The sequence below is a fragment of the Microtus ochrogaster genome, chromosome X (assembly GCF_000317375.1).
Source record: "Microtus ochrogaster isolate Prairie Vole_2 chromosome X, MicOch1.0, whole genome shotgun sequence".
In the NCBI taxonomy this organism is placed as follows: Eukaryota; Metazoa; Chordata; class Mammalia; order Rodentia; family Cricetidae; genus Microtus; species Microtus ochrogaster.
In genome coordinates this window covers 10,010,842-10,033,968 of record NC_022026.1, presented here as the reverse complement: position 1 = coordinate 10,033,968, position 23,127 = coordinate 10,010,842, and the positions used below count along the sequence as shown (strand labels likewise).

Genomic DNA, 23,127 nt, shown 5'->3' with positions numbered 1-23,127 from the left:
GTGAAGAGACATGTGTTCATAACAGCCTTAGGCCAATGTAAATATGGGCTACTTAGATATCAACCAATAAATGTCTTAACAAAATGATATACCCTCACAACAGAACATTAGGTAGCCACGAAAAAGAATAAAGTGCTGATCCATGGTGTGGCTTGGACGAACATTTCAAGCACGATGCTTTGTGGGGGAAGGTCCTTTCAGGGTGACTGCAGTGTGCATGATTCCTTTTAATGAGCTATGTAGAAAAAGGCTAAGCAGACCCATAGCGGCAGAAAATTGGCAAGTACTTGTCTAAGGCAGGTGCATGGAGGGAAGATGATTGCTAGCAGGCTGGCGCTTCTGTTGTTGGCGATGGAAATGCTTTGAGCCTGGTGATAGACAGCCTTGTGAGCAAACTTAAAAGTCACAGAACTATACATCGACAATGGATACATGGCGAGTTACATTTTAATTCGAAACCATGTCAGATGTGGCAAGCAAGCAACATATCCAAAGCGCATTCCTCTTCCCCTTTTTGATTGGCAGTAGTCTAATGTCTAGTATTAGCTAATGTGGGCTAATCAAAAGTTCCGCGGGCTGGACAGGTGAGCTGCCTCAGTGGTTAAGAGCACCTGATTCCCCTTCCAGAGGACGCGGGTTAGATTCCTATACCCATGTGGCAGACCACAACTGTCCGGAATTCCAGTTCCAGAGGAATCCCATCCCCTCTGTTGTGGCTCCCAAGTTGGAGGACACGGGCCCAAGGTGTGCTCATCCTGACTGAAGATGCTTACATTGTCAACTTTGGATAAGTTTACTTCCACTTGCCTCTATAACATCTTAAGGAAGTTCATCTTCAGGTGTTAGACTCCATCTGTGTCTCAGTGGTTCGAAACCCAGAGAGCAGTCGTTTACAGAAGGCATGAAGGGCGATATTGAGAGGTAAGTGAAGGAAAAGGGAAAGTCACCCATTTTCATTTGACAAAGGTCGACTATTTAGGGGAGGGAGAGACAGAATGGAGACACGCCTTTCAAAGCAAAAAATAAAACCTACCCCTCAGTGCAATGTAGTTCAAACAGGCAGGCGTTTCCAGCTGCCACCACCGTTTGCCCCCTCCTCTGCTGCTAGCCTGGCTCTCATATCTGACTCACCTATTTTCCCTGGTAGGAGCAGCTGTGGAGTGGTGGGAGCTTGAGAGGAGGAGGCAGGAAGCGCCGAGGACCACAGCAGTGCTCATTCTTCCCTGGCGGAGGGAACAAGGAGTTGACAAGCTTTCACTGAAAAGTCAGCATTGTGCGGCTTCTCGTGAAATAAAGACTGTGTGCCATCCCAGAAGGCTGTTTTCAGGACAGCGCTCACAGAGGATGTTTGTTCCTTCCAGAAAGGCTGGCAGGGCTGTAAGCTTTTCATCCCTCCTGTAGCGAGGCATTACTCTGGAGCTTTTAGTGTCTGATCCTGCTAAGAAGTAGGGAATGTTAAGAGGGCATTGTTCTCCAGAAGCAGTCTCCAAATATCAGCGCTAATGCATGACCACACATCCATCCATTTATGAAATGCCTTCTGAGATTGGGAGTGGTGATGGGTTATGCCCAAGTTCGGGCTTATGTCAAGGCAATTTAAAACTATAAAACTAGTTGTAACTTACTCATTCCCTTATAGAACATTTGTATCGTGTCTGTGTTTTATGGAGGTTCCAGGCAGGGCACGTGACAGTTCGTATAGTGACATTTGCCGAACGTAAAAGAGTGGCCCGCTGTTTTCTTTCCTGCCCCTTTTCTTGTCCACATTCTTGAGGTTGAAGGTCCTTGCCTCCATCATGTGGAATTTAGAGTCCCCTTTCTCCAAATTCAGTGTCAACATCACTTTCTCCTTGCCTTTGTGGAGGCTTTTCTGTGTACAGGAATGTGACCAATATAATGTCTGCATTTTTTTTTTGAGAAACTACTCTTTAGTCCTTAATGTCACCTGGTTACCATTTCGTTCCCTGGAGCACTTGGTCCATTCCACAGTGACTGTGGGCATGTAGTTTGGGGGGCCGGTTCAGTCCTCTGAAGCACTGTTCTCTCGCTGTGTTCCTGCACGTGTAGGTTCTGCTCGATTTCCCCATGCCCAAGTTGCCTCAAGAGAAGTGCATTTAGCAGATGTAACATGTGTTCAGCAGACTTTTCTCTACCCACATGGGAAATTGTGTGTTTTAAGAAATAGTTTGAACCCATGAGAGAAACCTTATTTTCATATTCACTTAGCCCTGTTCTAAATCTTTGGGGATTAATATCTCTTTTGTCAATATGAACCAGTAAAACCATTTGATGCACCTAGGAAGGAGTAACAATCTTATTTTACCAGACCGTCTTCAATGTTGTGTCTCTGGCAAGGATACTACACTCAGGAAGAAGGATCATGAATGTTTCCCTGGGAACAGTTGTTCATAGATTACAAATGTACACCAAGCAAACCAGTTTTCCTTACAAATTCCTCCCATACCATTTTCTTCAAACATGTCTAGAACTTTATCATGTGTTGATCTTAGACTTGTGGCTCTAAAATTGTCTTGGCAGGATGGTTCAGTGGTTCAAGGCCTTTGCTGCCAAGCCTTATGACCCGAATTGGATTCCTAGGATCCACAGGGTAGAAGTAGAGAACCAGCCCCTCCCACTTTTCCTCTGACCCCTAAGGACATTTGTGCCCACACACATGCATATGTGCACGCACAGTCAAATATAAACATATAATTGCAATAAATAAATAAAACATTACCTTACGGGGGTGATGAGATGGCTCAGACAATAAGGGCACTTGCTGCCAAGCCTAACCTACCTGAGTTCAATCCTAAGACCTCATGTGTTGGTAAGAAAGAAGAACCAATGCCAGCGAGTTCTCTGACTCATGTGTACATGTATATTGGAACATGCAAACTTGTGAATTGGAACATGCAAACATGTGAGCATGAGCATGCGCATACTCAAAAGAAACAAAGACATTGAAAAAAGTGGTGTCCTAGCAGCATGGAGAAGTGGGTCCAGGAGGGTCAGGATCAGGTGGGACCCTGTCTCAGCCTCTTTTTAAAATCAAGCCGGGCGGTGGTGGTGCGAGCCTTTAATCCCAGCACTCGGGAGGCAGAGGCAGTTGGATCTCTATGAGTTTGAGGTTAACTTGGTCTACAGAGCTAGTTTCAGGACAGCCAGGGCTGTTACACAGAGAAACCCTGTCTCGAAAGATCAAAATCAAAAAAACAAAAACAAAAACCAACCCTCCAAACCCCCAAACCAGAACCACCCTTTGCACTTTTGCTAAGGGTATAGGTGCAGTGCTATAGCACCTAGGTAGCTTGTGTCAGGCCCTGAGTTTATCTCCAGTAAGCTATTTTTCTCTCTCTGAAAAAAAAAAAGCTTTGCATAAGTTTTTTTTTGTTTCAGAAAAATTACCCTTTTATGTAGCAAATTGTCTTTCAAAATGTCTTAAACATTTTCCATTAAAATGTTTCTAAAGTATTTGTTCTCCCACCTTATTAAAAAGATAGAAACCACAATCTGTTAAAAAGGACTTGAAGTCATCATTATGAAAATCGGCTAACAAATGCTGTTATAATGCAGTAATGGCCTTAGGGCTCTTTGAAGTATGAGCAACTATGTGCCCCTAAGCTAAGTGGCCCCAGACTGTTCTGCTGCTGTTGCTTCTGCCTTCCTTTTCAGCTGTCACTTCTGCTGTCATTGATTTGGGTCCACTCTTTGTCCCTTTTAAACCCAGGGCAGGACTGAATGTCTAGAAATCAGATGGCAGAGTTGGTTAAATATGCAACTGGGGTATTTGTCTGCAGAAGAAAAGGCTGTGCCCCAGAGGGTGGCTTCAGTCCTCTACCGTACATTTCACAGGCTGACTGTTTCTTTTGCCCCATTTCCTCTGGGGAGGGGTGTTTGGGGGGTGAGACCAAGGCTTGCTTTGTGTGTTGGTTCGTCTCCAGGTCTGAATTGATGCTATAATCCTGGGTTGCTTTTGAGTATCTTTAAACATTGCAGGAAAGGATGCAAAGAGCATATTACTTAGTGGTTCATCTTAATATTTTCCTGTATTGAGCCTTAGTTTCTTACTGTGTGCCTTTTCTAGCTTCTTTAAAGACTAGTCGTTTCCTTGAATTTCTCCAAATTTTCCTTCTCTTGTTTTTAACTATTTTTTAAAGAAGCTTCAGTGAGAAATATCAGCAGCCTGTGGCCAGCACCTTCTATTGTGTTTTTAGTGCTCTTTACAAACTGCCCTGAATCCGTATACTCTCCATGCCCCACCCATTCCAATAGCTCAGGGTTATTAAGTGAGCACGAGTTGTCCCCTGTGCTAAAATACTGGTTCCCACTTCCCCACTAAGCTTTCATTTTGCAAGTGTGCAGCGATTTCAATTTTCTTGTAAAGTTCACCAGCCTGCTTGATATGGAAATGAGTCCCACTGGTTTCTACTTCCCAGGGTCCCTTCTGGAACCCTTCTTATGAATAGGAATCACACTGACAAGTACCAGTCTCTTCGGGCACAGTAGCTGTTTGTAAAGACAGTCTATATTTGTTGGCCAAAACAATTTTACCCTTGAGTTACCTCAAAACTCGCTGGTGGATGCCATCTGGTCCCAGTGATTTATCAACTCCTGGGTGGGTGACGCCATGCGGAGCATCATGTTTACCACTATTTGATCCAGTACCAGGGTTCTGGTTGGAGAATTTGAATCTCCTTACCAGACAAAGATGTCATTCAGTCTCTTGACCATCTCCTTTCCTTTAAGTGGCTTCTTCCCTTTGATGAGGGATGGGTGGCAGATAGATAGATAGATAGATAGATAGATAGATAGATAGATAGATAGATAGGTGGCAGATAGATAGATAGATAGATAGATACAGACAGACAGACAGACAGACAGACAGACAAGCAGACAGACAAGCAGACAGAAACAGATGCATACACTCAGGTTAACTTTGGAATCTCTATAGAAGTTGCCCCTGTCTAGTTTTGATTTTATGTTTGACCTGCTAGGCCTTCTGGGTTGTTTTTTTCTATTCCTAATCTGAAGTGGCTTTTATTTAAAAATATCATAACTGGTTCCTGCATTTTTTTTTAAAGAATTTTAACATGTATTTATTGTGTGTATGCATGTGTGTATCTATGTGCATGTGAGTACCCATGTGGAGGTCAAAGGACAGTTTGTTGACATATGTTCTCTTTCTACCATGTGGGTCTCAGAGCTAACTCAAGTAGTCAGGTTTGGCAGCAAATACCTCTAGCTACTGAACCATCTCTTTGGCCTGTCTTCTGCTTTTTGAATACATTGAAAGTCCTTTTTTCTCTCCAGCATACACCCTCAAAACCTATATACTTGGGAACCCTTAAATCCAAGGCCCTGTATATGCACCCCCCACTCCATGATTCTTTTTTGAATATTTTTATTTTTAATTATGTGTTAATGTATGTAGAGTGGGTTATGTGCACATGGGAATCCTGAAGCAGGTGTAGAGTCTCCTGGGCACTATACTTTTCTCCTGTTATATTGTTGAGTTTAGCAATGCTGTTGTCATAATCACACGGTTGTTTATCCTGTTACTTGGTTCCTCAAGCCCTATATAATACTTGGTGATGTAGGATGTCCTTCTGCATATGTGTTGCTTTTATTGGTTAATGAATAAAGCTGTTTCAGCCAATGGCTTAACAAAGTAAAGCCAGAGTAAAGCCAGGTGGGAAATCTGAACAGAGATAGAGAGAGTAGGCTGAGTCAGGAAAATGCCATGTAGCTGCCAAAGGAGACAAATGCCAGAACCTTACCTGTAGGCCATACCTTCATGATGATACATACAGTAATAGAAATGGGTTAATTTAAGGTGTAAGAGCTAGCTAGGAATACACCTAAGCCATTGGCCAAATGGTGTTATAGTTAATATAGTTTCTGTGTGATTATTTGGGTCTGGCCAGCTGGGAAACAATGCAGTCTCTGTCTACAACTTGGGATCAAGGCCATGATATTTCTGAGGCCACCTGCCCTTGCATATGCCTATGAACCTTAGGCACAAACAGAAGAGGGTAATGGAAGGGAAATCTGTAGTAATAAGTAGAAGAACACCTCCTGGACAGACAAGGCAAAAAGAAGAGTATAAGAAAGAGATCAGGCAATAAGCTGACAGATGCTCTGAGGTCCGTAAACACTCATCAGCAGCAACATCAAAAAAAAAAAAGGTGCTTAAATGCTTCCCAATTGTGTGGAGAGCTGTCATTTCCATCTTTGTTCTCCTTTCCTTTGATGTGATAAGGAACAAGCACCCTTCATCTCAGGGTGTTTTATTTATTTATATTTTTAGTTTTTATTTGACATATATTTATCTTTAGTAGACAGTCTGAATTTCTGAATGACCTGCTTTTTTACTTCATAGAATGAAGTGTTCTTTCAACAAAATGATTGCTATTAGGAAGAAATTGATCATTTGTCAGGGCAGTGCAGTAGATACATTTTTTTTTTTTGCAGGCAAATTTTAAAAGATCATGTGCATATTTAAAATAACAGAAGTAGCCGGGCGGTGGTGGCGCACGCCTTTAATCCCAGCACTCGGGAGGCAGAGGCAGGTGGATCTCTGTGAGTTCGAGACCAGCCTGGTCTACAGAGCCAGTTCCAGGATAGGCTCCAAAGCCACAGAGAAACCCTGTCTCGGAAGAAAAAAAAATAACAGAAGTATCTTTTTATTCTCTTTAATTTTATTTACAAGTAAGAATATGCTAGGACTCATGAAAAGTATGTAGAAATACTTGGATATTGACACAAAGTTTATTCTCTAATATATTAGGTCAGACTGTGAAATAGCTGATGTGAGTTGACTTGCTTTTCAAGACAGGGTTTCTTTGTATAACAGCCCTAACTGTAGGTAGTGTCTCTATATAGCCTTGGATGTCCTAGATCTCTATGTAGACCAGGCTGGCCTCGAACTCAGAGATCCGCCTGCCTCTGCCTTCCAAGTGCTGGGATTAAAGGTGTGCGCCACCACTGAGCTTTTGATGTTGTTGTTACATTTCTCATCGTTATGGCAAAAATACTTGACAAGCCTCTTAAGGAAAAGATTATTTTGGTCAACAGTTTGGCAGTAGCCATCATGTAGGAGAAGGCATTGCAGTGGCAGGAGCATGAAGGATGCTGGCCACACTGCATCCACAGTTAGGAAGCTGAGAAAGAAAGCCAGGCAAGTGCTGGTCCTCAGTCTGCTCTCTCGTTTTTATTCAGTCTGGTACTTTAGCACCTGGGATGGTGCCAACTGCATTCAGGACCATTCTTTCCTCTTTTCACCTTTCTGGAGACCCTCATGGACAAGCCCACGAGTGTTTCCATGGAGATTATAAAATCAGTCAAGTTGACAACCAAATTCAGGCATCATAGACCCTGAGATAATTTATTATATTTGTAGCCAAAAATTATAGAATCACTAAGATTCATAACGTAATAATGAAGCAATGAAATCTTATAATAGGACTCTGCCCTTTGTCTTATTTGACAAACCCATCATTCGGCTAAGTGGAAGCTCAGATTTTGTGCTGCCCAGCATCTTTTCTGGTCTCTGTATGTGTATACAGCGCTCTCTCTCTCTCTCTCTCTCTCTCTCTCTCTCTCTCTCTCTCTCTCTCTCTCTCTCTCTCTCTGTGTGTGTGTGTGTGCACACATGCGCCTGTTTGTGTTTACACATGTGTGGAGGCCAGAGATCAATGTCAGGTATCTTCCTCTATTATGTTCTGCCTTATAATTTTCTCTGGACAAAGAGGCTCTCATTGAACCTAGAACTCAATAATTGAGCAATGCTAGCTGACCAGAAAGCCTCAGGCATCTTACTGTCCCCACCTTTCTAGCCCCAGGGTTTTAAATACACAGATCCTTGGGGATACCTGTGCAGCAAGCACTTTATACTGAGCTGTCCCCAAGTTCATTTCCAAGTTAATCTGTTTACATGACTATACTATGAACCCAGTAGAGTAGTTGTCAAAGTCCACCAGCTCACCAGGTTTTCATTGCTATGATGAAATCTCTGAGGCAGGCAGGCTTTCTAAAGGAAACAAGTTATATTAACTCTGGAGTTCTGGAGATTCAAGGCATGGTGCTGATCTCAGCTCTGTCTAAGACCTTTTGCAGATGGTGCCTCAGAGTGAGTAGCCTGTGGAGGAGGAAGTTTCTCATACTGGAAGTCAGAGGCTGGGTTTTCACAATCTTCCTAGAGTCTACCAAGTGACCTTCTACTAGGCGCCTCCTGTTAAAGTTTCACCTCAACCGTGCTACAGTAGCAAGCATGTCTCTAACATATGCGCCCTGGGAGACAACCGAAAACCATATTCACACCATAACAGCCAATTGGTATTTATGGTGGGTTATGTTCATTGTCGTATATTTAAAACCAAAAGCATAAACATGTTTTCTATATAGCCTAGTTGAACTCAGTCTGTTTTGAGTAATCAAGTTGCAAAAATCAATACACTGCTGGGCATAGATAGTTTGGCCTTAGCTTTTGAAAGGGTCCTTACTGTCCGACACTGAGACTGAGAAAATTGGGTATAGTAAATTACATGCTGCTGCAGCCCTGCTTACACCGTAGGATTGTGCTGTTTGGACTCAGTATTTGAGCACAGGGTCAGATGGATTCAAAATGTGACATGGGATAGTTTTTCCTGTTCTTTTATACTTCTGGTTAGTGCTTCTTGTAAAACTGTACTGCAGTGTTTGCACATTCAAGTAGATAATTACAGCATTGACAAGTATTAGCTTTAAGACAAGGCCAGTGTTTAGTTTGGTTATTTATTCTTATCCTTGCAGGCAGATTCTAAAAATTATTCCTTCTTGGTTACCATGGGATCAGAGGAACTACATAGAGGAGGTCACTTTATTTTTTATTTTCCTTTGAAGTACTTTTAAGTATACTCTTAAAATACATCTTGAATGACATACCATTATTCATCTGAACATAGGACAAAGCATATTCAAGGAGAGGAAGCAAAAATAAGTATATTAAATGCCTTACTCTTTTTCTGGGAGAAGGTCCGGGTACAAAAGTCGGTCCTTGAATTTTCCGAATGAGGCTGTATTTATTGCCCTTCTTCTCTATGAAGGGTCATTTTAATAATTTTTACTATCACATCAAAGACTCTTCATGATAATTATATTCAATAATTGCAGTAGTTATGCTGTGTGCCATCTGCAGGCTCTGTGTAATGGAAACTAGGGGGAAAACAGACCTCTGTGCTTGGTGGGAGTTACCATGGAACCCAAGGCTTTGGTGCCAGGTCCCCATTTGCATCAGTTGGAGGTGACTTAGCCGTTATTGCGCAGTACTGGGTTGTGTACTTTCCTTTTCGTTTTCTCTCCCCTGGCACATTTCAACCATTTCTTTCTCCCTTTTGTCTCTTACTTGCTATAGTACTGAATCACCCATCCTCCATGATCATGGCCCATCCTAAATTGACAAAAGGCCAGCCACATTCTGGGTAGTGGGTCCAAATGATGATCACCATAATTGCTTTATATGGATTAATAGTTGGCACATGACCCACAAAATTTATGGCAGCCAAGTTGGTAGTTCAGAGTACTGCGACCAGCACACATTGGGCTAGTTGTTTCAAGTAAAAAAAAAAAAATGGACTGATAGTCTGAGTTCGTGAGCAGCGGGTTTCAAGTGTGTCTGTTGGTCAGGGGTTGCAAGTGCCTTTGTCTCCTCTGGATCCTGTGTCAGATCCCACCATTCTATAGCAACTCCAGTTCCAGTCTTTTCTCCCTCCATCCCTGCCCAAAGTGCAAATGGCAACACGTAGTCCTTCATTATTGCTTCTCTGACAGTTCTGTGGTGAAGAGAGCTAGGCCACTTCCAGTGCACTGTCTGTATGCCTGCTCTGGCTCTGTGGTGCTGTGGTGACTGAGTGGCCTCAAGCTGGTTATGTGAGTATCTGAAGATTGCCAGAAACTGAACGGATCTGTAGGAACTTGAATGTATAGTAAATGAATGTTTGTCTTTGTTCTCTATAATTTCTGTTTTGTTAGAAAATTTATTATTATGATGATGATGATGATGATGTTAGATGTGGAACCCAAGGCACTAAACTACATTCCTAGCCGATGTGAATTCAGTTTTCCATGTCATGAATAAGTAAACACATTAAGACCTTGGCTTAGCACTCAAGATCTGCTTTTATATATATTCCTTTTCATTTTCTTGAGACGGGGTCTCACTGTGTAGCCCTGGCTGACGTGGAACACATTATGTAGAACAAGCTGGTCTAAAATTCAACTGAGCTAGGCCTGCCTCTGCCTCTCAAGCGCTGGGATTAAGGGAGTGCACCATGCCTATCTGTTTGCATGGGACTTAGAAAACTGAGAAAGATGGTTGGTGACTGCCATTACCTCCTTGCACATAAATTGAATGGTACATACCTTGGATTTGTCTTAAAGTATCCTTTTACTGGGGTGTGAAAGATCTCAGGACAAAACAAAAACCAAAACCAAGGATTATTACTGTATGGCAGAGAGGGCATTGTAGGCAAGTTACATTACAAATAAAAGGTGGACATAGCATAGCCTACAGTGTCAACATTGATTGACTAATAAGCACACAGCCACTATCAATTCATTGGCTTTACCCCACTCAATAGTCTTAATTTCCAAATTTAACTTGCTACTCGTGGATATAGGCAATCTCAATAAATCAAATCACATATTGTATATCTCACAATTAGGTATAAATGTATATCCTCTGTAAATATATATTACAGAAAAGAGGAAAGTGAGAAGGGTTGCTGTATTGAAGGTAGAGGCAAGAACTGATACGCATGATAAGTAAGGTCTCTGGAGTGTACAGAGCTAGCAGGTGCAAATCTAAGCACCAGGCAGTTTCCAATGACAGTTTGCTTTGTTTTGATTTGGTTATAGTTAATTGTCTGAAACAGGATCCTATGTAGCCCCATCTAGATGCTAACTTCATGTACTTGAAACTGGCTTAAATTTTTGGTCAACTGTCTTCTGTATGCTGGTATTATATATAGGTATGTACAACCACATCTGGCTTTCAAGCTTCAGTTCTAAATGCACTGCAGATTATGGGGAAAGAAACTGTACTGGAGTTACATGTGTCCTGAGGACAGAAATGGAGGTGCTTCTGTGCCAAGTTTCCTAGAGGAGGTTCAGGACAAATGGCCAGGTCACCATGCCCAAGTCTTAGTAGCCCACATCATAGTCTTGGAGTGCTCCTATGCGTATAGTCTCAGGTCATCAGACTAGTACTATATATATCTGGTGTGGTTGACAAGCCCATGTCTCTGGTGTTTCTCATAAAATTAGATGATAGTCACAGATTTGTTCATTGCGTTAGTAAATTATTTAACATGGTACACTGACAAAAGTGGTGGTTCTTAACTTACATCAGTAAGATGTAGAGCCATCTTATACCTTGGCCATTATACTTAAAATGAAGTAACAGGGTTCCCGGTTATTGCTTTACAAAATGGAGTAACTCAAGGCTAGGCATAGCCTGAAAGCTGTTGCTCTGGACAACACGGAGTAACCTAGAACACGGTATCCTGTCTTCCTCAGAGGAATTGGGTGATAGTCAGCCTTCTGTGGGGAGCAAAGGCTTATCTGTCACGTTTTTATGAGGGTATGTTTTTTTCCCCTGAGGTCATCTGTAATTGTACAAGAGATCCATATGGTTGCTAAGAAAGACCAAGTTGCTAATAACCAGACTTCCCTGATGTCAGGAATCTCCTTGACATTTTCCGACTAGTCCTATCACCTGTCAGAAATGGACCTACCAAGGCCTTGGTCTGGTATGATTGCTAAGCCCGTGTCTCTGGTGTTTCTGTAGCCATGATTCATAGCTTAGAGATGACAGTTGAGATACACTATTGAGCAACAAAGAAAAATGTCCTAGCCAAGGGGGTTTCCTCTTTAGGCTGCTTTCTGTTTGTAGTTGAGCCTTGGAATGTGAGGAGTCTTCAAAATGTCATTTTTGTGTTGTCTTTCACCCATCCTCTGCAGAAGAAAACCTTGGCAACTGGGATGGAGGGCAAGAAGAAAAAATTCATAAGAACAGCTGTGGAAAAAGTTGAGAAGCTTGATTTTTTTTTATAGGCACTTGTAACAAATAACCCTTAGAGCCTTTACATGTGTGCTTCTGATGTGGGAGTGTCATATATCAATCTGTTGATTTCATTGGTTACTTAATAAAGAAACTGCTTGGCTGGCCCTCATAGGTTAAAACATAGGTGGGAGGAGTAAACAGAACAGAATGCTGGGAGGAAGAGGAAGTGAGCTCAGACTCGACAGCTCTGCTCTGGAGCAGAGACGATATGCTCCCATCTCCATGGCGGACGTGATGAAGACCCAGGATGGACATAGGCTAGAATCTCCCTTGTAAGCCACCTTGTGGGCTACAGCAGATTATTAGAAATGGGCTAGTCCAGGTGCGAGAGTTAGCCGAGAAGAGGCTAGATAGAAATGGGCCAAGCAGTGTTTAAATGAATACAGTGTCCGTGTAATTATTCCGGGGTATAATCTAGCCAGGCGGCCGGGGTGCTGGGGAAGCAGCCCCGCCACTCCTATTACTACATGCTTCTTCCAGAATTTCAAGATCACATGTGGCTCTTTCAGGTCATTGTATGGTAATGAAATCATAGATGAATTTGGGATTGGATTTCTCCAGACGGTCTGTTCAATGAGTCCAGTACAAGTCATAAATTAGGATTTGAGTGAGCTTCTTAGTCATCAAGGTATGTGTACCTGCCTCAGAGAATCAGTGTCAGGAAAGATTTTTTTTCCTAGTTATCCCTCAGGAATCCCAGCACACTTTCTTGATCCTTTTAGTAACACTGTTGATGATATATCTCTTGGAGTCTGAGAATTGTTGAGGAGCCTTGGTGAAACTCTAGTGTTACTCTTTCCTGTTATTGTTCCTACCATTGGATCCTAGAGGTAGTGGTTGTAAGTGTGCAAAATGGATGAGGTTGACTCAGCTGGGCAAAGCATTTGGTGTACAAGCAACTGACGCTGGGTGCATAAACACGTCTGTGATTCCAGAGCTTCTGAGGCAAGGTACGAAGTGGACATAAAAGAATTCCAGTGAACAATAAACATAATACATGAGCGCACAGGCACGCGCACACACACACACGCACACGCACACGCACACACACAAAACTGCACAAGGGTGGTCTAGATGCTCAGGTAACACAATGCCAGCAAAATACCCAGCGTAGGTCAATGCGTATGCATTGCAAGCCATTCAGTCCGGTTTGGCATAGGTCACTTTGTGTAAATCTTTGGTGCAGTTCAGATGGGGATCGAAGATCCTCAGATACTATCTGAAGTTCCTAATGAATTTGTCATTTAAGAAGTAATACACAGATTGTTTGGTTTCTATCTGGAATAAAATTTAAAGCTGTTGTTAACTCGCCAAAATGAAGGGCGGACTTGTAAAGAAACAGCGCTGTTTCTCCCAACTCTGCACACAGAAAAGTTATTCTTAGAGAAATATAATAAAGCTGATTGTAGAAATGTGTGTGTTTCTCATTGGCCTTCTCTCCTGTACCTTGCAGGATTAGTAGACCTAAAAATAATTGGCAGTCTTAAGCCTTCCAGAGCTGTATTTTGGCAAGGTTTTAGCAAAATGCTAACTAGCTGTGTTTCTCCTACTGATTGGTAGGTGATGGCAAATCATACATCTGCATAATGACTGTAATTTATGTGCTTTATTATTGAGGTTTAGGTCAAATGACTTCAGGCTTTCGAAGCATGTAGCACATTATATGCAGTAATTTCACTCCTTTTTGGAAGCAGGGAGGATGGATTAATGTATACACTCCCCTACCCCCTGGGATTATTAAAAACCTCTGAGATTTGCTTTCTTTGTTTCCATGAAGCAGGCCATTGTGTGTTCCTCCTGGGGCTCTTAGGTGGCCTGGAAGGGCGGAAGTTGTGTAGCAGCCTGTATTTTAGCCTGCTTCTGTAGCTACGTGAGTTCCCATCTAGGAAGTGAACTGAAGCTGTTTTGGCAATGCCTTAGACCAACAGCAAGGAATTGTTTTATGTTCACAACAAATAAAAATTAGAAAAGGGGTAAGGTAGCAATTGAGAGATTAGGGAAATTGCCCCAGCAAATAATAGCTTAATGTAGCTTCCTAATATTAGAATTACACCAGGTATTGGTCTTGTTTAAAAGCATGTTGAAAGTCATCATGGTACCTCTTGTTCCCCCTCTGCCATACGCATGTAGCCTTTACTCGTTTAAAACCAGCATTTACTTTTTTAAAATTTAACTTTTCACTTTAGCAGAATAGCTAAATTGTTATTAGATATTTTTTATCTGAAAATTTTTTAGCTATCTTATTTTTAAGATTTTTAGATGCCATATTTACATGGCTCATTATTAATGCCTGTGCTTGGTGTGGTACTCTTGTCCCAACTCAGAGTCGCCACTGATACATTTCTCTCGGTTCAAACCTGTTCTTCATTCACACATGTGGGGTACCCGGTGCCTTTTCAGATATTGGCAGGTGTAGCCCTTTCACCAGGAGCGGTTGTAATCACTCTAGGAAGAAACTGCTCACCCTTTACCCATCGAGCCTCCTTCCCGCTCAGCCCAGCTCCTTCTGAAGTAACTGCTAGTGCACTTTCTGTCTCCAGATTTGCTGATGGGAAACACTTCTTACACGTGGAATCACACAGCATAGACTTTTTCACAGGCTTCTTTTACTTAGCAGTGTTTTAAGCTTCAGTCAGGTTGTAAAATATATCCGAATTTTACTTATTCTTATGATTGGGTATTACTCTTTTATGCAGATATACCATATTTTGTTGACCCATTCCTCTGTTGATGGAAATTTGGAAATTACCAGTGGTGCTGCTTTGAATATCCACATACAATTTGTGATTATTTTTTCTTAGATTTTTTTCCTAATCTCAGTCCAGAATCCCATCCAGGATCTTACATTGTTGTGTATCATATTTCCTTAAGAATTTTTTTTTTTGCTCATGGGTGTTCTATACTGGGCTATACATCCAGCCCAAGACTTTGCTTTATTGCTTAAAAATAAAAAACTTAAAACCCTTTTACATCGCTGTAAAAATCATTGAATTTTGGGCTGGAGAGATGGCTCAGAGGTTAAGAGCACCGACTGCTCTTCCAGAGGTCCTGAGTTCAATTCCCAGCAGCCACATGGTGGCTCACAACCATCTGTAATGAGATCTGGTGCCCTCTTCTGGCATGCGGGCATACATGGAGGCAGAACACTGTGTACATAATAAATAAATAAATAAATAAATAAATAAATCTAAAAAAATCATTGAATTTTATCACGATGTCTTCACACATACAGACCATGTACTTTGCTTGCATTGGTTACCACCAAGTTTTCTTAACTCCCCTCTCGTTAGTCCCTTTTGCCCCTGATAGCCCTCATTGCAGAACCCAGGTATCTGTGTAAGGGACTGGCTTTGGTTTGTAGTTCATTTAACGTGATGATCTCCATGTCTGGTTTTTTTCCCTCCGTAAATCATGTAATTTTGTTCTTTGTGGCTGAAGAAAACCTCCATAGTATCTCAATCCCATTATTTTGTTTATCTATTTATGTATGGACGGCCACATAGCCTAATTCCCTGTCTTGGATTTTCTTTTGATGGCTCTTAAGCGATTGTATTTGCTTGCCATCTTCACAGTCAAATATACACACTAGTCAACTAATGGGTATGATTTTTTTTCCTCCACGTGTTACCTTCCTGTCAAAAATTCCTCCTTTTTCACCTAGTACTTACAAATACGACAATGGCTAGAGCTTCAGCTGATTTGGTTTTGAGGGTACCTGTCTGTAATCTTAGTCAGTGAGAGATGGAAACATAAGGACTAGAAGTTCAAGGTCATCCTAGAAGTTCAAGGTCATCCTAGAAGTTCAAGGTCATCCTAGAAGTTCAAGGTCATCCTAGAAGTTCAAGGTCATCCTAAACGAGGTCATTTTTGGTGTCTCAGTGAGGTAGAGGCCCGCTTGGGCTATATAAGAAAGATCCCTTTCAGCTCCCCACCCCAGCAGCAACAAAACAGATAGCTTTCATTTCCTTTGTGAAGACCCCTCTTCATATCCCATGTGAAATAGCAAATGTTAGAGAAACCGGTGCAAACTCCTTGCCTCTTACTTAGCATTTACACTTCACATTATCTACTTTGTTCTTCCTGTACCCCTCATGCGTTCCTTCCCCCAAGCATGCAATGAGTGACTCTTCTTTCCTGAGTGTGTTTGGGCAGGCACTTTGCCAAGGTGGAGAGAATGTTGTGCCTTCCCAGTCACATGGAGTGGGCCAGTATGGCTTCTCTTCCATTTGAGAAGCCAACCACCATTTATAGCAAGTTCCGTGAGAAGCTGAGTTAGGAGCATCTGAGAATAAGTGACCATTAGCTGCATCTGTTTGTACACCAGAGCCAGTCTTTGGTAAGGGGAGTAGGTGACAGATAAGCACAAAAACCTATTTCTCTGGACTGTTGGCCGCAGAGTGCTGTTACAAGGCTGAAGAGATTGCCAATGTTCAGTGTCTTCTTTTTAAACCATCAATTTCAACTGAAAAAAAAAGGACCAAAAAAACACACGGCAAGATTTCATAGTAACGTACTGTGATTGTCTTTGGAATCCACTGCGTTGATATTAAGACCAAAGAGAAATACACAGAGTGGCTATCATTCGAAAAGTTTGGTCCTGTTGAGAGATTTTTTTTTTCAATGCCATAGACCTAAACTTTAAAAACACGCTTCACTGAGTCTCATTCAAGCCTCCTAGGACAGGGTTGGGGGACTTTTCCCCCACTATTGAGTGCCACTGGCCCACAAAAGAAAAAAAAAAGTAGTCGAACCTTGTACAAAAAGCAGCTTAAATTAGGTGCTTCCTGAGAAAATTGTGAAGTGTTCGGTTCACCTGTCTTTTAAATGACGAACAAGGACCTCTGAATAAGCCCTACAAATACAATATCAGCCCCTGTTTCATAAAACATGCATTTAAATAAGTGGGGTGTGGTTAAAAAAAAGAACAGTCGGCATTGTGAGGGCATGCTGGAAAGCAGACAGAAATAGTAAAGTGATATAAACATATGTATATATCTCCAGAATTGGGGAGGCAGGAGTTTGAGGTGGAGAAATGAAGTGGTAGCCTGGGGGACAAAGGACAGTCGGAGATCCTTATCTATATTGCTTGTTTCCTGCTCTGTCTCACATGGACTGCTGCCTGTCCCAAATCAGCTCTGTTGTCCCTGTGTTCAGCTCTGGTAGCCTAAAGGAATGTGACACCTTTCTGAAAAGAGAACCGTATAGGATGACTGGGTTTAAAAAAGGAGTTCTTAAAAAAAGCGTCTCAATGGATACAGCAAACATGCAATCAGACCATAATTCAAACACCCTACATGCTCTGCCTTCAAGATGAGTTACCTTGCTGATTAAAGTGTAATTAGCCAGAGGTTTTCTCTTTCTTTTTTCTTCTTTTTTCTTCTTTTTTTGTCTTTTTTAATTTTGGTTCAAAGCCTTACACATACCAGGTAAGCACTCGACCACTGAGCCAAATCCCTGAGCATGTACTCAGATTTAGGTGCTCAAAGAATAAGGGGAAAGGATGCAGTGAGTGGCGCATTTGAAGAATAAAGTGGATACATTTTAACTGTCAATGTTAGGCAATGAGTTTACAATGGCTGCTCTCAAAGAAACTGACTGCTTTAGTTATGAAGAGAGTTCCTCACAAAGGAAATGAAGATACTCTTTTGTGTTGCTATCTGGGGGAGAGGGTGGAAAGGAGGGCCTGAGACAGCCCAAGATGGCTTCTAACTCATTGTCACCAGGGATGATGCTCTTCCAGAGGACCTGGCATTCTGTGCCTAACACCTACGCGGTAGCACACCACTGTGTGCGACTCCAGTACTGTGGGATCTAATGCCTTGTTTTGTCCTCTGCAGGCACCTGTCACGCGCATGGTACACAGGCATATGTGCAGGCAAGCCACTTAGACACATTAAGAAGTTTAACAAAGAAGAAATAGTCAGTTTCATAAGACACATAAGGGCCTATAAGATGGCTCAGCGAGTAAAGGTGCTACCAAGCCTCCCTCACCCCAAGACACAAAATAAAGAAAGGTAAAAAATCTTTTAGGAGGAGGTCTTGTTGCTTAAGTGCTCAGAGATTCTTACTGCAACACAGTTATAATTCAAATGCCCAAGACTGTTGTTGCCTTTTTCTTCCTTCTACTTCTCAGCAGCATTAACTGCTCATGTCCCTTAATCCCCAGCAGCTTCAGTGTGCTTTGGAGTTTAATTTACAAGTGTGTATTAGAGTACACATTTCTTTTGGCCGAGACGTGAAATTAAATTTTCAAGGAGCACCTTTTATATAGCTCAGAGGAGTAGAGAGTGAGGATTCTCAGAGGAAGATGGCTCTGGCCATCAACACATTAGCCATGTTTCTAGCTTGTTGGTATCCTTTACACAACACAGGCTTTTCTGACCAGCGGGTCACATCTTTCTGGGAAGATCTAATATGAAGGTGTACTAATTGTCTTTATAAATTGTCTCAGATAAATGTACTCTCTATAATCAAGTATAAGCACGCCATCGTAAGGTCCTCTTTCTTGGAGGTTTTGGTGGACATGAGATGGATAGAGTGTCTGGGGTGTGTATGTGCGTGTGTGTTCATGTTCACGTGCGCACGCACAAACCCTCAGACACATGTATACTGTTGAAGAAAGGGGTCTTTTATTTTGGTCTATTTTGATAGTATTCAGTAAATCAACAGATAATCAATTTTCCCTGTGTGAGCTTGCTAAGGTTTAACAACTAGGCATGAAAGCGCCTTTAATCCCAATACTTGGGAGGCAGAGATAGGTGGATTTCTGTGAGTTTGAGGCATGTTCTATATAAGATGGCTTCCAGATCATCCAGAGCCACACAGTGCCCGTGTCTTAAAAACATAGGTGGAATAGATTTTCCAAACTCCTGAGATTTGTGTGTGTGTGTGTGTGTGTGTGTGCCTTGAATATTTGAATTTCATACATGCCCAATGGAGTCTTTGTAAAGGGGTGAGAAAGCTATGTATACCAGGCTAACTTTGAACTCTTAGAGATCTGCCTGAGTCTGCCTTCTGAGTACTGTGCCGTAAGATGATATAGTTGGGGCCTTTATACTCTTTTATGTGTTTAGACTATTAGAGGACCCCTAAAGCTTGAAAGCAGCAGACAACTGCCTATCAGTGTTGATTATGTGTTCTGGTACCAACAACCCCAAAAGAGGGACTTTTTAAGGTTTTTTTTTAAAATTTTTTTATTGATTCTTTATGGATTTCACATCATGCATTCCGATCCCACTTATCTCCCTGTCCCCTCCTACCACGCACACATACATCAAAACTGTGCTTAAAAGAAAAACAAAGAAACAAAACAAAAACAAAGCAACACCAACAGCAACAAAAAGAATCTTGTCATGGAAGCTACAGTGTGGCCCACTGAAGCACACAGTTCACCCTTTAGTCCATTCATCTTGGACGTGTTCATTGCTACAAGTCATTGGTCTGGTTCGAGGCCTTTGATTTCTGCTATAACGCCAGTAATGGTAATGAGCTCTCAATGATACTCCTCTTGGATATCCTGTTTGTTGCCCTGTGTCATGGAGAATCTGCAGTTTTGGATCTGCAGGTTTGTCCCCTTCACATGCTCCAACAGTTCATAGATTGGGTGGATGTTGGGATGGGTCAACTCATAGGCCTGTTTCTGGGCCTGGGTGGTAACCGGGTTGGTGAGCTCGCTAGCTTTCCCTCATCCTCAGCTCCAGAATAAACTCTCCAGCACTGCATTGGCTGGTTTACAATGCAGCAAGGAGCAGGGCCAGTTCTCCCGCTCTCAGGTCCTGCGATCCAGCTTCCCCTCACTCACATCGCCAGAGCCAGCTCTACTGTTCTTCCCAGGCAAAAGGGGTTTCGTCAATCTGAACCTTAGCAACCTTTGTAACTGCTTTTCTTTCACTGAGAGCTGAGTTATTTTTATAACTTCAGCTGTAAACTATTTTTTAATCTTCTTCAAATCTTTTTTCCCTGTTAGTAAACATTATCTATTGTCCATGGCTTTCAGAAATCACCAAGGAAATAATAGTTTGTGGGTGGAGAAATGATTGTTTATTTGAAGGTTGCCCTTTCATGCCTCACACATTTTAGTTTCATTAGTAACAGTCTCTGTACCTTTTAATTGCAAATAATGATTATATGTTGTAGGAAATTATTTTAAGGTGCATTGCTTTTGTTTATGCTGTATTTGTTTAATTCAGTGAAGCTGTGATTTTTTTTTCTCCCCTGCCTAAAACATCTGATGGTCTAATAAAAGAGCTGAATGGCCAATAGCGAGGTAGGAGAAAGGCTAGGCAGGGCTGGGAGGCAGGGAGTACAACAGGAGGGGCAATCTGGGAAGAAGGAAGAGCCAGAGTACAAGGGGAGGGTCCAGCCATCCAGCCAGATGTGGAGTAAAAGTGAAAGTAAGGTTTACAGAAGTAAGAGAAAGGGAAACAAACGCCCAGAGGCAAAAGGGTAGATAGATTCATTTAAGATAAGATAGGCTGGCTAGCCAAGCAAAGGCCAGACATATATAAGAAATAAAAAGCCTCCATGTTTTTATTTGGGAGCTTGGTGGTGAGCCTCCCCCCCCCCCGCAGAGTAACAACCAACCAACAGCATATGTACTGAGTGCATGATAAAAATAATTACTCTCCCTCTCATACATACATACATACATACATATAAATGTATGTAATTATTTGTATCTAGGCAGTAATAATCTAGTGATAAGCAATTCACATACAAACTCTATTTTATGTTCAACACTCCCACCTAGCCCTAATGCTCCTTTGGTGTCTGTGTTAGGGGAAGGCTTGTTTTATGAAAGCATACAAAAGCCAAGCAGTAGAAGGTGTATTTGTCATCCCATGGCCCTCTGTCTGTTTAACACACTAGTGTCAAGCTCCCATGACCTCCTTGGTCATTTTGAGGTGATGCATTGGTTCCTTCAAAGCAGAATTTTCATTCTGTGACTGACGAAGAGCCAAGAGGAGGAGTCATAGGAGAACCCGTCCAAACCTTACCTCTGAACTGTGGACAGATTGTAGTTCTAAGAGCATAGACACTTTGTGGCCTAGGTCGCTATACAGTGAGCCATCTGACACTTTTAACTCTGGGCTACATCACTACATAAAGATCACTCTTATTGGAAACCACCGGTCTGTGGGAAGATGAGGAATAAGTAACTACATCACACAGAAGGTAGATTTAGTCTGATAACCTACCTAGCAGGTGGCAATATAAAATCTCAACATAGAGTATTATCTGCGATCCCTTATAAAGAAAGGATTTAGCATAGAGATTATCCAATATGAACCTCCATAGTTTTTCTTTGTATGGCCAACCCTGTGAAATGTGTGTGGGTCTCTGCTTTTCCCAGTAGAATTCATGCTTTTATAAATTTACATGTTACTTTCCTATACTACAATGTGGACTTACCTATTGGGTTCTTATCACACTTTATAAACCATTCTCTCTTTCTCTTGAAATATAAACTCCCAAATTCTTTTAAAAAATCTCTTGTTTACAAGAATTATGAAGTATTTCACACAGAATCATAAGGAATTTATGAAAGAGCTTTGTGTTATTATCAATTGATGCTGTTCTTACGGCCCCACAGTGACTTCTGTGGTTAAGCCATCCTAATTACAAAGTTTTACAAAGTTCTGTTTTTTGGTTTTGAAGGTGATGGTAGCTTTATGACTCATCACAACTTCCATTTTGAATTCCAATTCTAACTCTATATGAGTTCATTAAGTTATGAAGTGGTTAGGCCTGGTTAATTTTGGTGTGTGATGTTTTATTTATTTGCATTTTTTTTTGTTTTTTTGAGGCAGGATTTCTGTGTAGTTCTGGCTGTCCTGGAACTCACTTTGTAGAGCAGGCTGGCTTCAAACTCAAGAGTGCTGGGCTAAAAGGTGCACGCCACCACAGCTGGCTGAGAGCTTTTTAAAAAAAAATAATAAAGTTCTATTTCAAAACAACCACAACAAAACTGGGATACAAGAATAAAGAGTTTTCATGTCCATTTAGATCTGTGCAATGGTTGAGCTTTCACAAAGGGCTTCCCTGGCGACTGTCAAGAGGATTGTGCACAGAAAGCGAGCCTTTCTCTCTTGGACCTGCTGGCTAGTGCTGACACAGATTGTCTTTCTACCTTCCAGGTGACCATTTGAAGATCTGTCCCCAGGGCTACACCTGCTGTTCTCAAGAGATGGAAGAGAAGTATGGCCTGCAAAGTAAAGATGATTTCCAGAGCGTGCTCAGTGAACAGTGCAACCATTTGCAGGCCGTCTTCGCGTCCCGCTACAAGAAGTTTGATGGTATGTGATCTGAATTGCATGTAAGAGGTGACAGCTGTTGGGTGTGAGTGCTTCTCAGATGGCTTCTGTTCTCTCTCAGTGCTTCAGTTTCCTCCCAAGATGTGGTGGTGGCCGTGTGGTTTAAGCAGGCTTCCAGGGGCAAGTTAGCTAAGCAGCTTGCACTGGCATCTGTATACTAGGCATGATGGAACTATGGTCAAAGGGAGTTAAAAATAGATGAGGTTCATTTAAATGCTTTCCTTTCCTTTCTTTGGGTGAACGCTGCATAGTGTTGTTGACGCAAGTCACTGAACAAACGACTTCCTAATAAAAAGCAGGCATCTCAGAACTGTCTTAGTCGCCCCCCCCGCCCCCGAATCCAGTAGAGAGGTTCTACAGATGCTAGACTTCATATTAAATTTCCCAATGGACTTCGAATCCCCATAGCACATAGATAGGATTGGTGTTCACCTCTTGAGCATCCATACAGCCAATAACCTGGAAGTAGCCACTGCTCTATGCTCTTCACTAAGCTTGGCTGCTTCTCCAGGCTCCTTAAGAGCTGAGGTCTGGTATAGTCTTTGAATGGAAAAACCACAGGACTCTAAACCCTCTAACGTGGTTACTTTCATTTAATAGAAAGGAAGGAGGCAGATGAGAGGCATTTCAAGCCCTACCTGAAGCCACACCACAGATAACAGATGCAAAACTAGAATATGGGGTCCCAGCCTCCCTAGGATTCTTTTCTGTGAT

At 41.9% G+C, this 23,127-nt stretch overlaps 1 protein-coding gene across 1 annotated transcript in view; it reads left to right on the top strand.

Annotated features, from left to right (window-relative positions):
• The window catches only part of Gpc4 (glypican 4), a 108,306-nt gene that overhangs the window by 52,378 nt on the left and 32,801 nt on the right, over nt 1-23,127 (top strand). Inside the window, exon 2 of the mRNA XM_005358455.2 lies at nt 22,237-22,395. Within this exon, the coding sequence (XP_005358512.1) occupies nt 22,237-22,395 (159 nt within the window). The remainder of the gene's footprint in view (nt 1-22,236; nt 22,396-23,127) is intronic.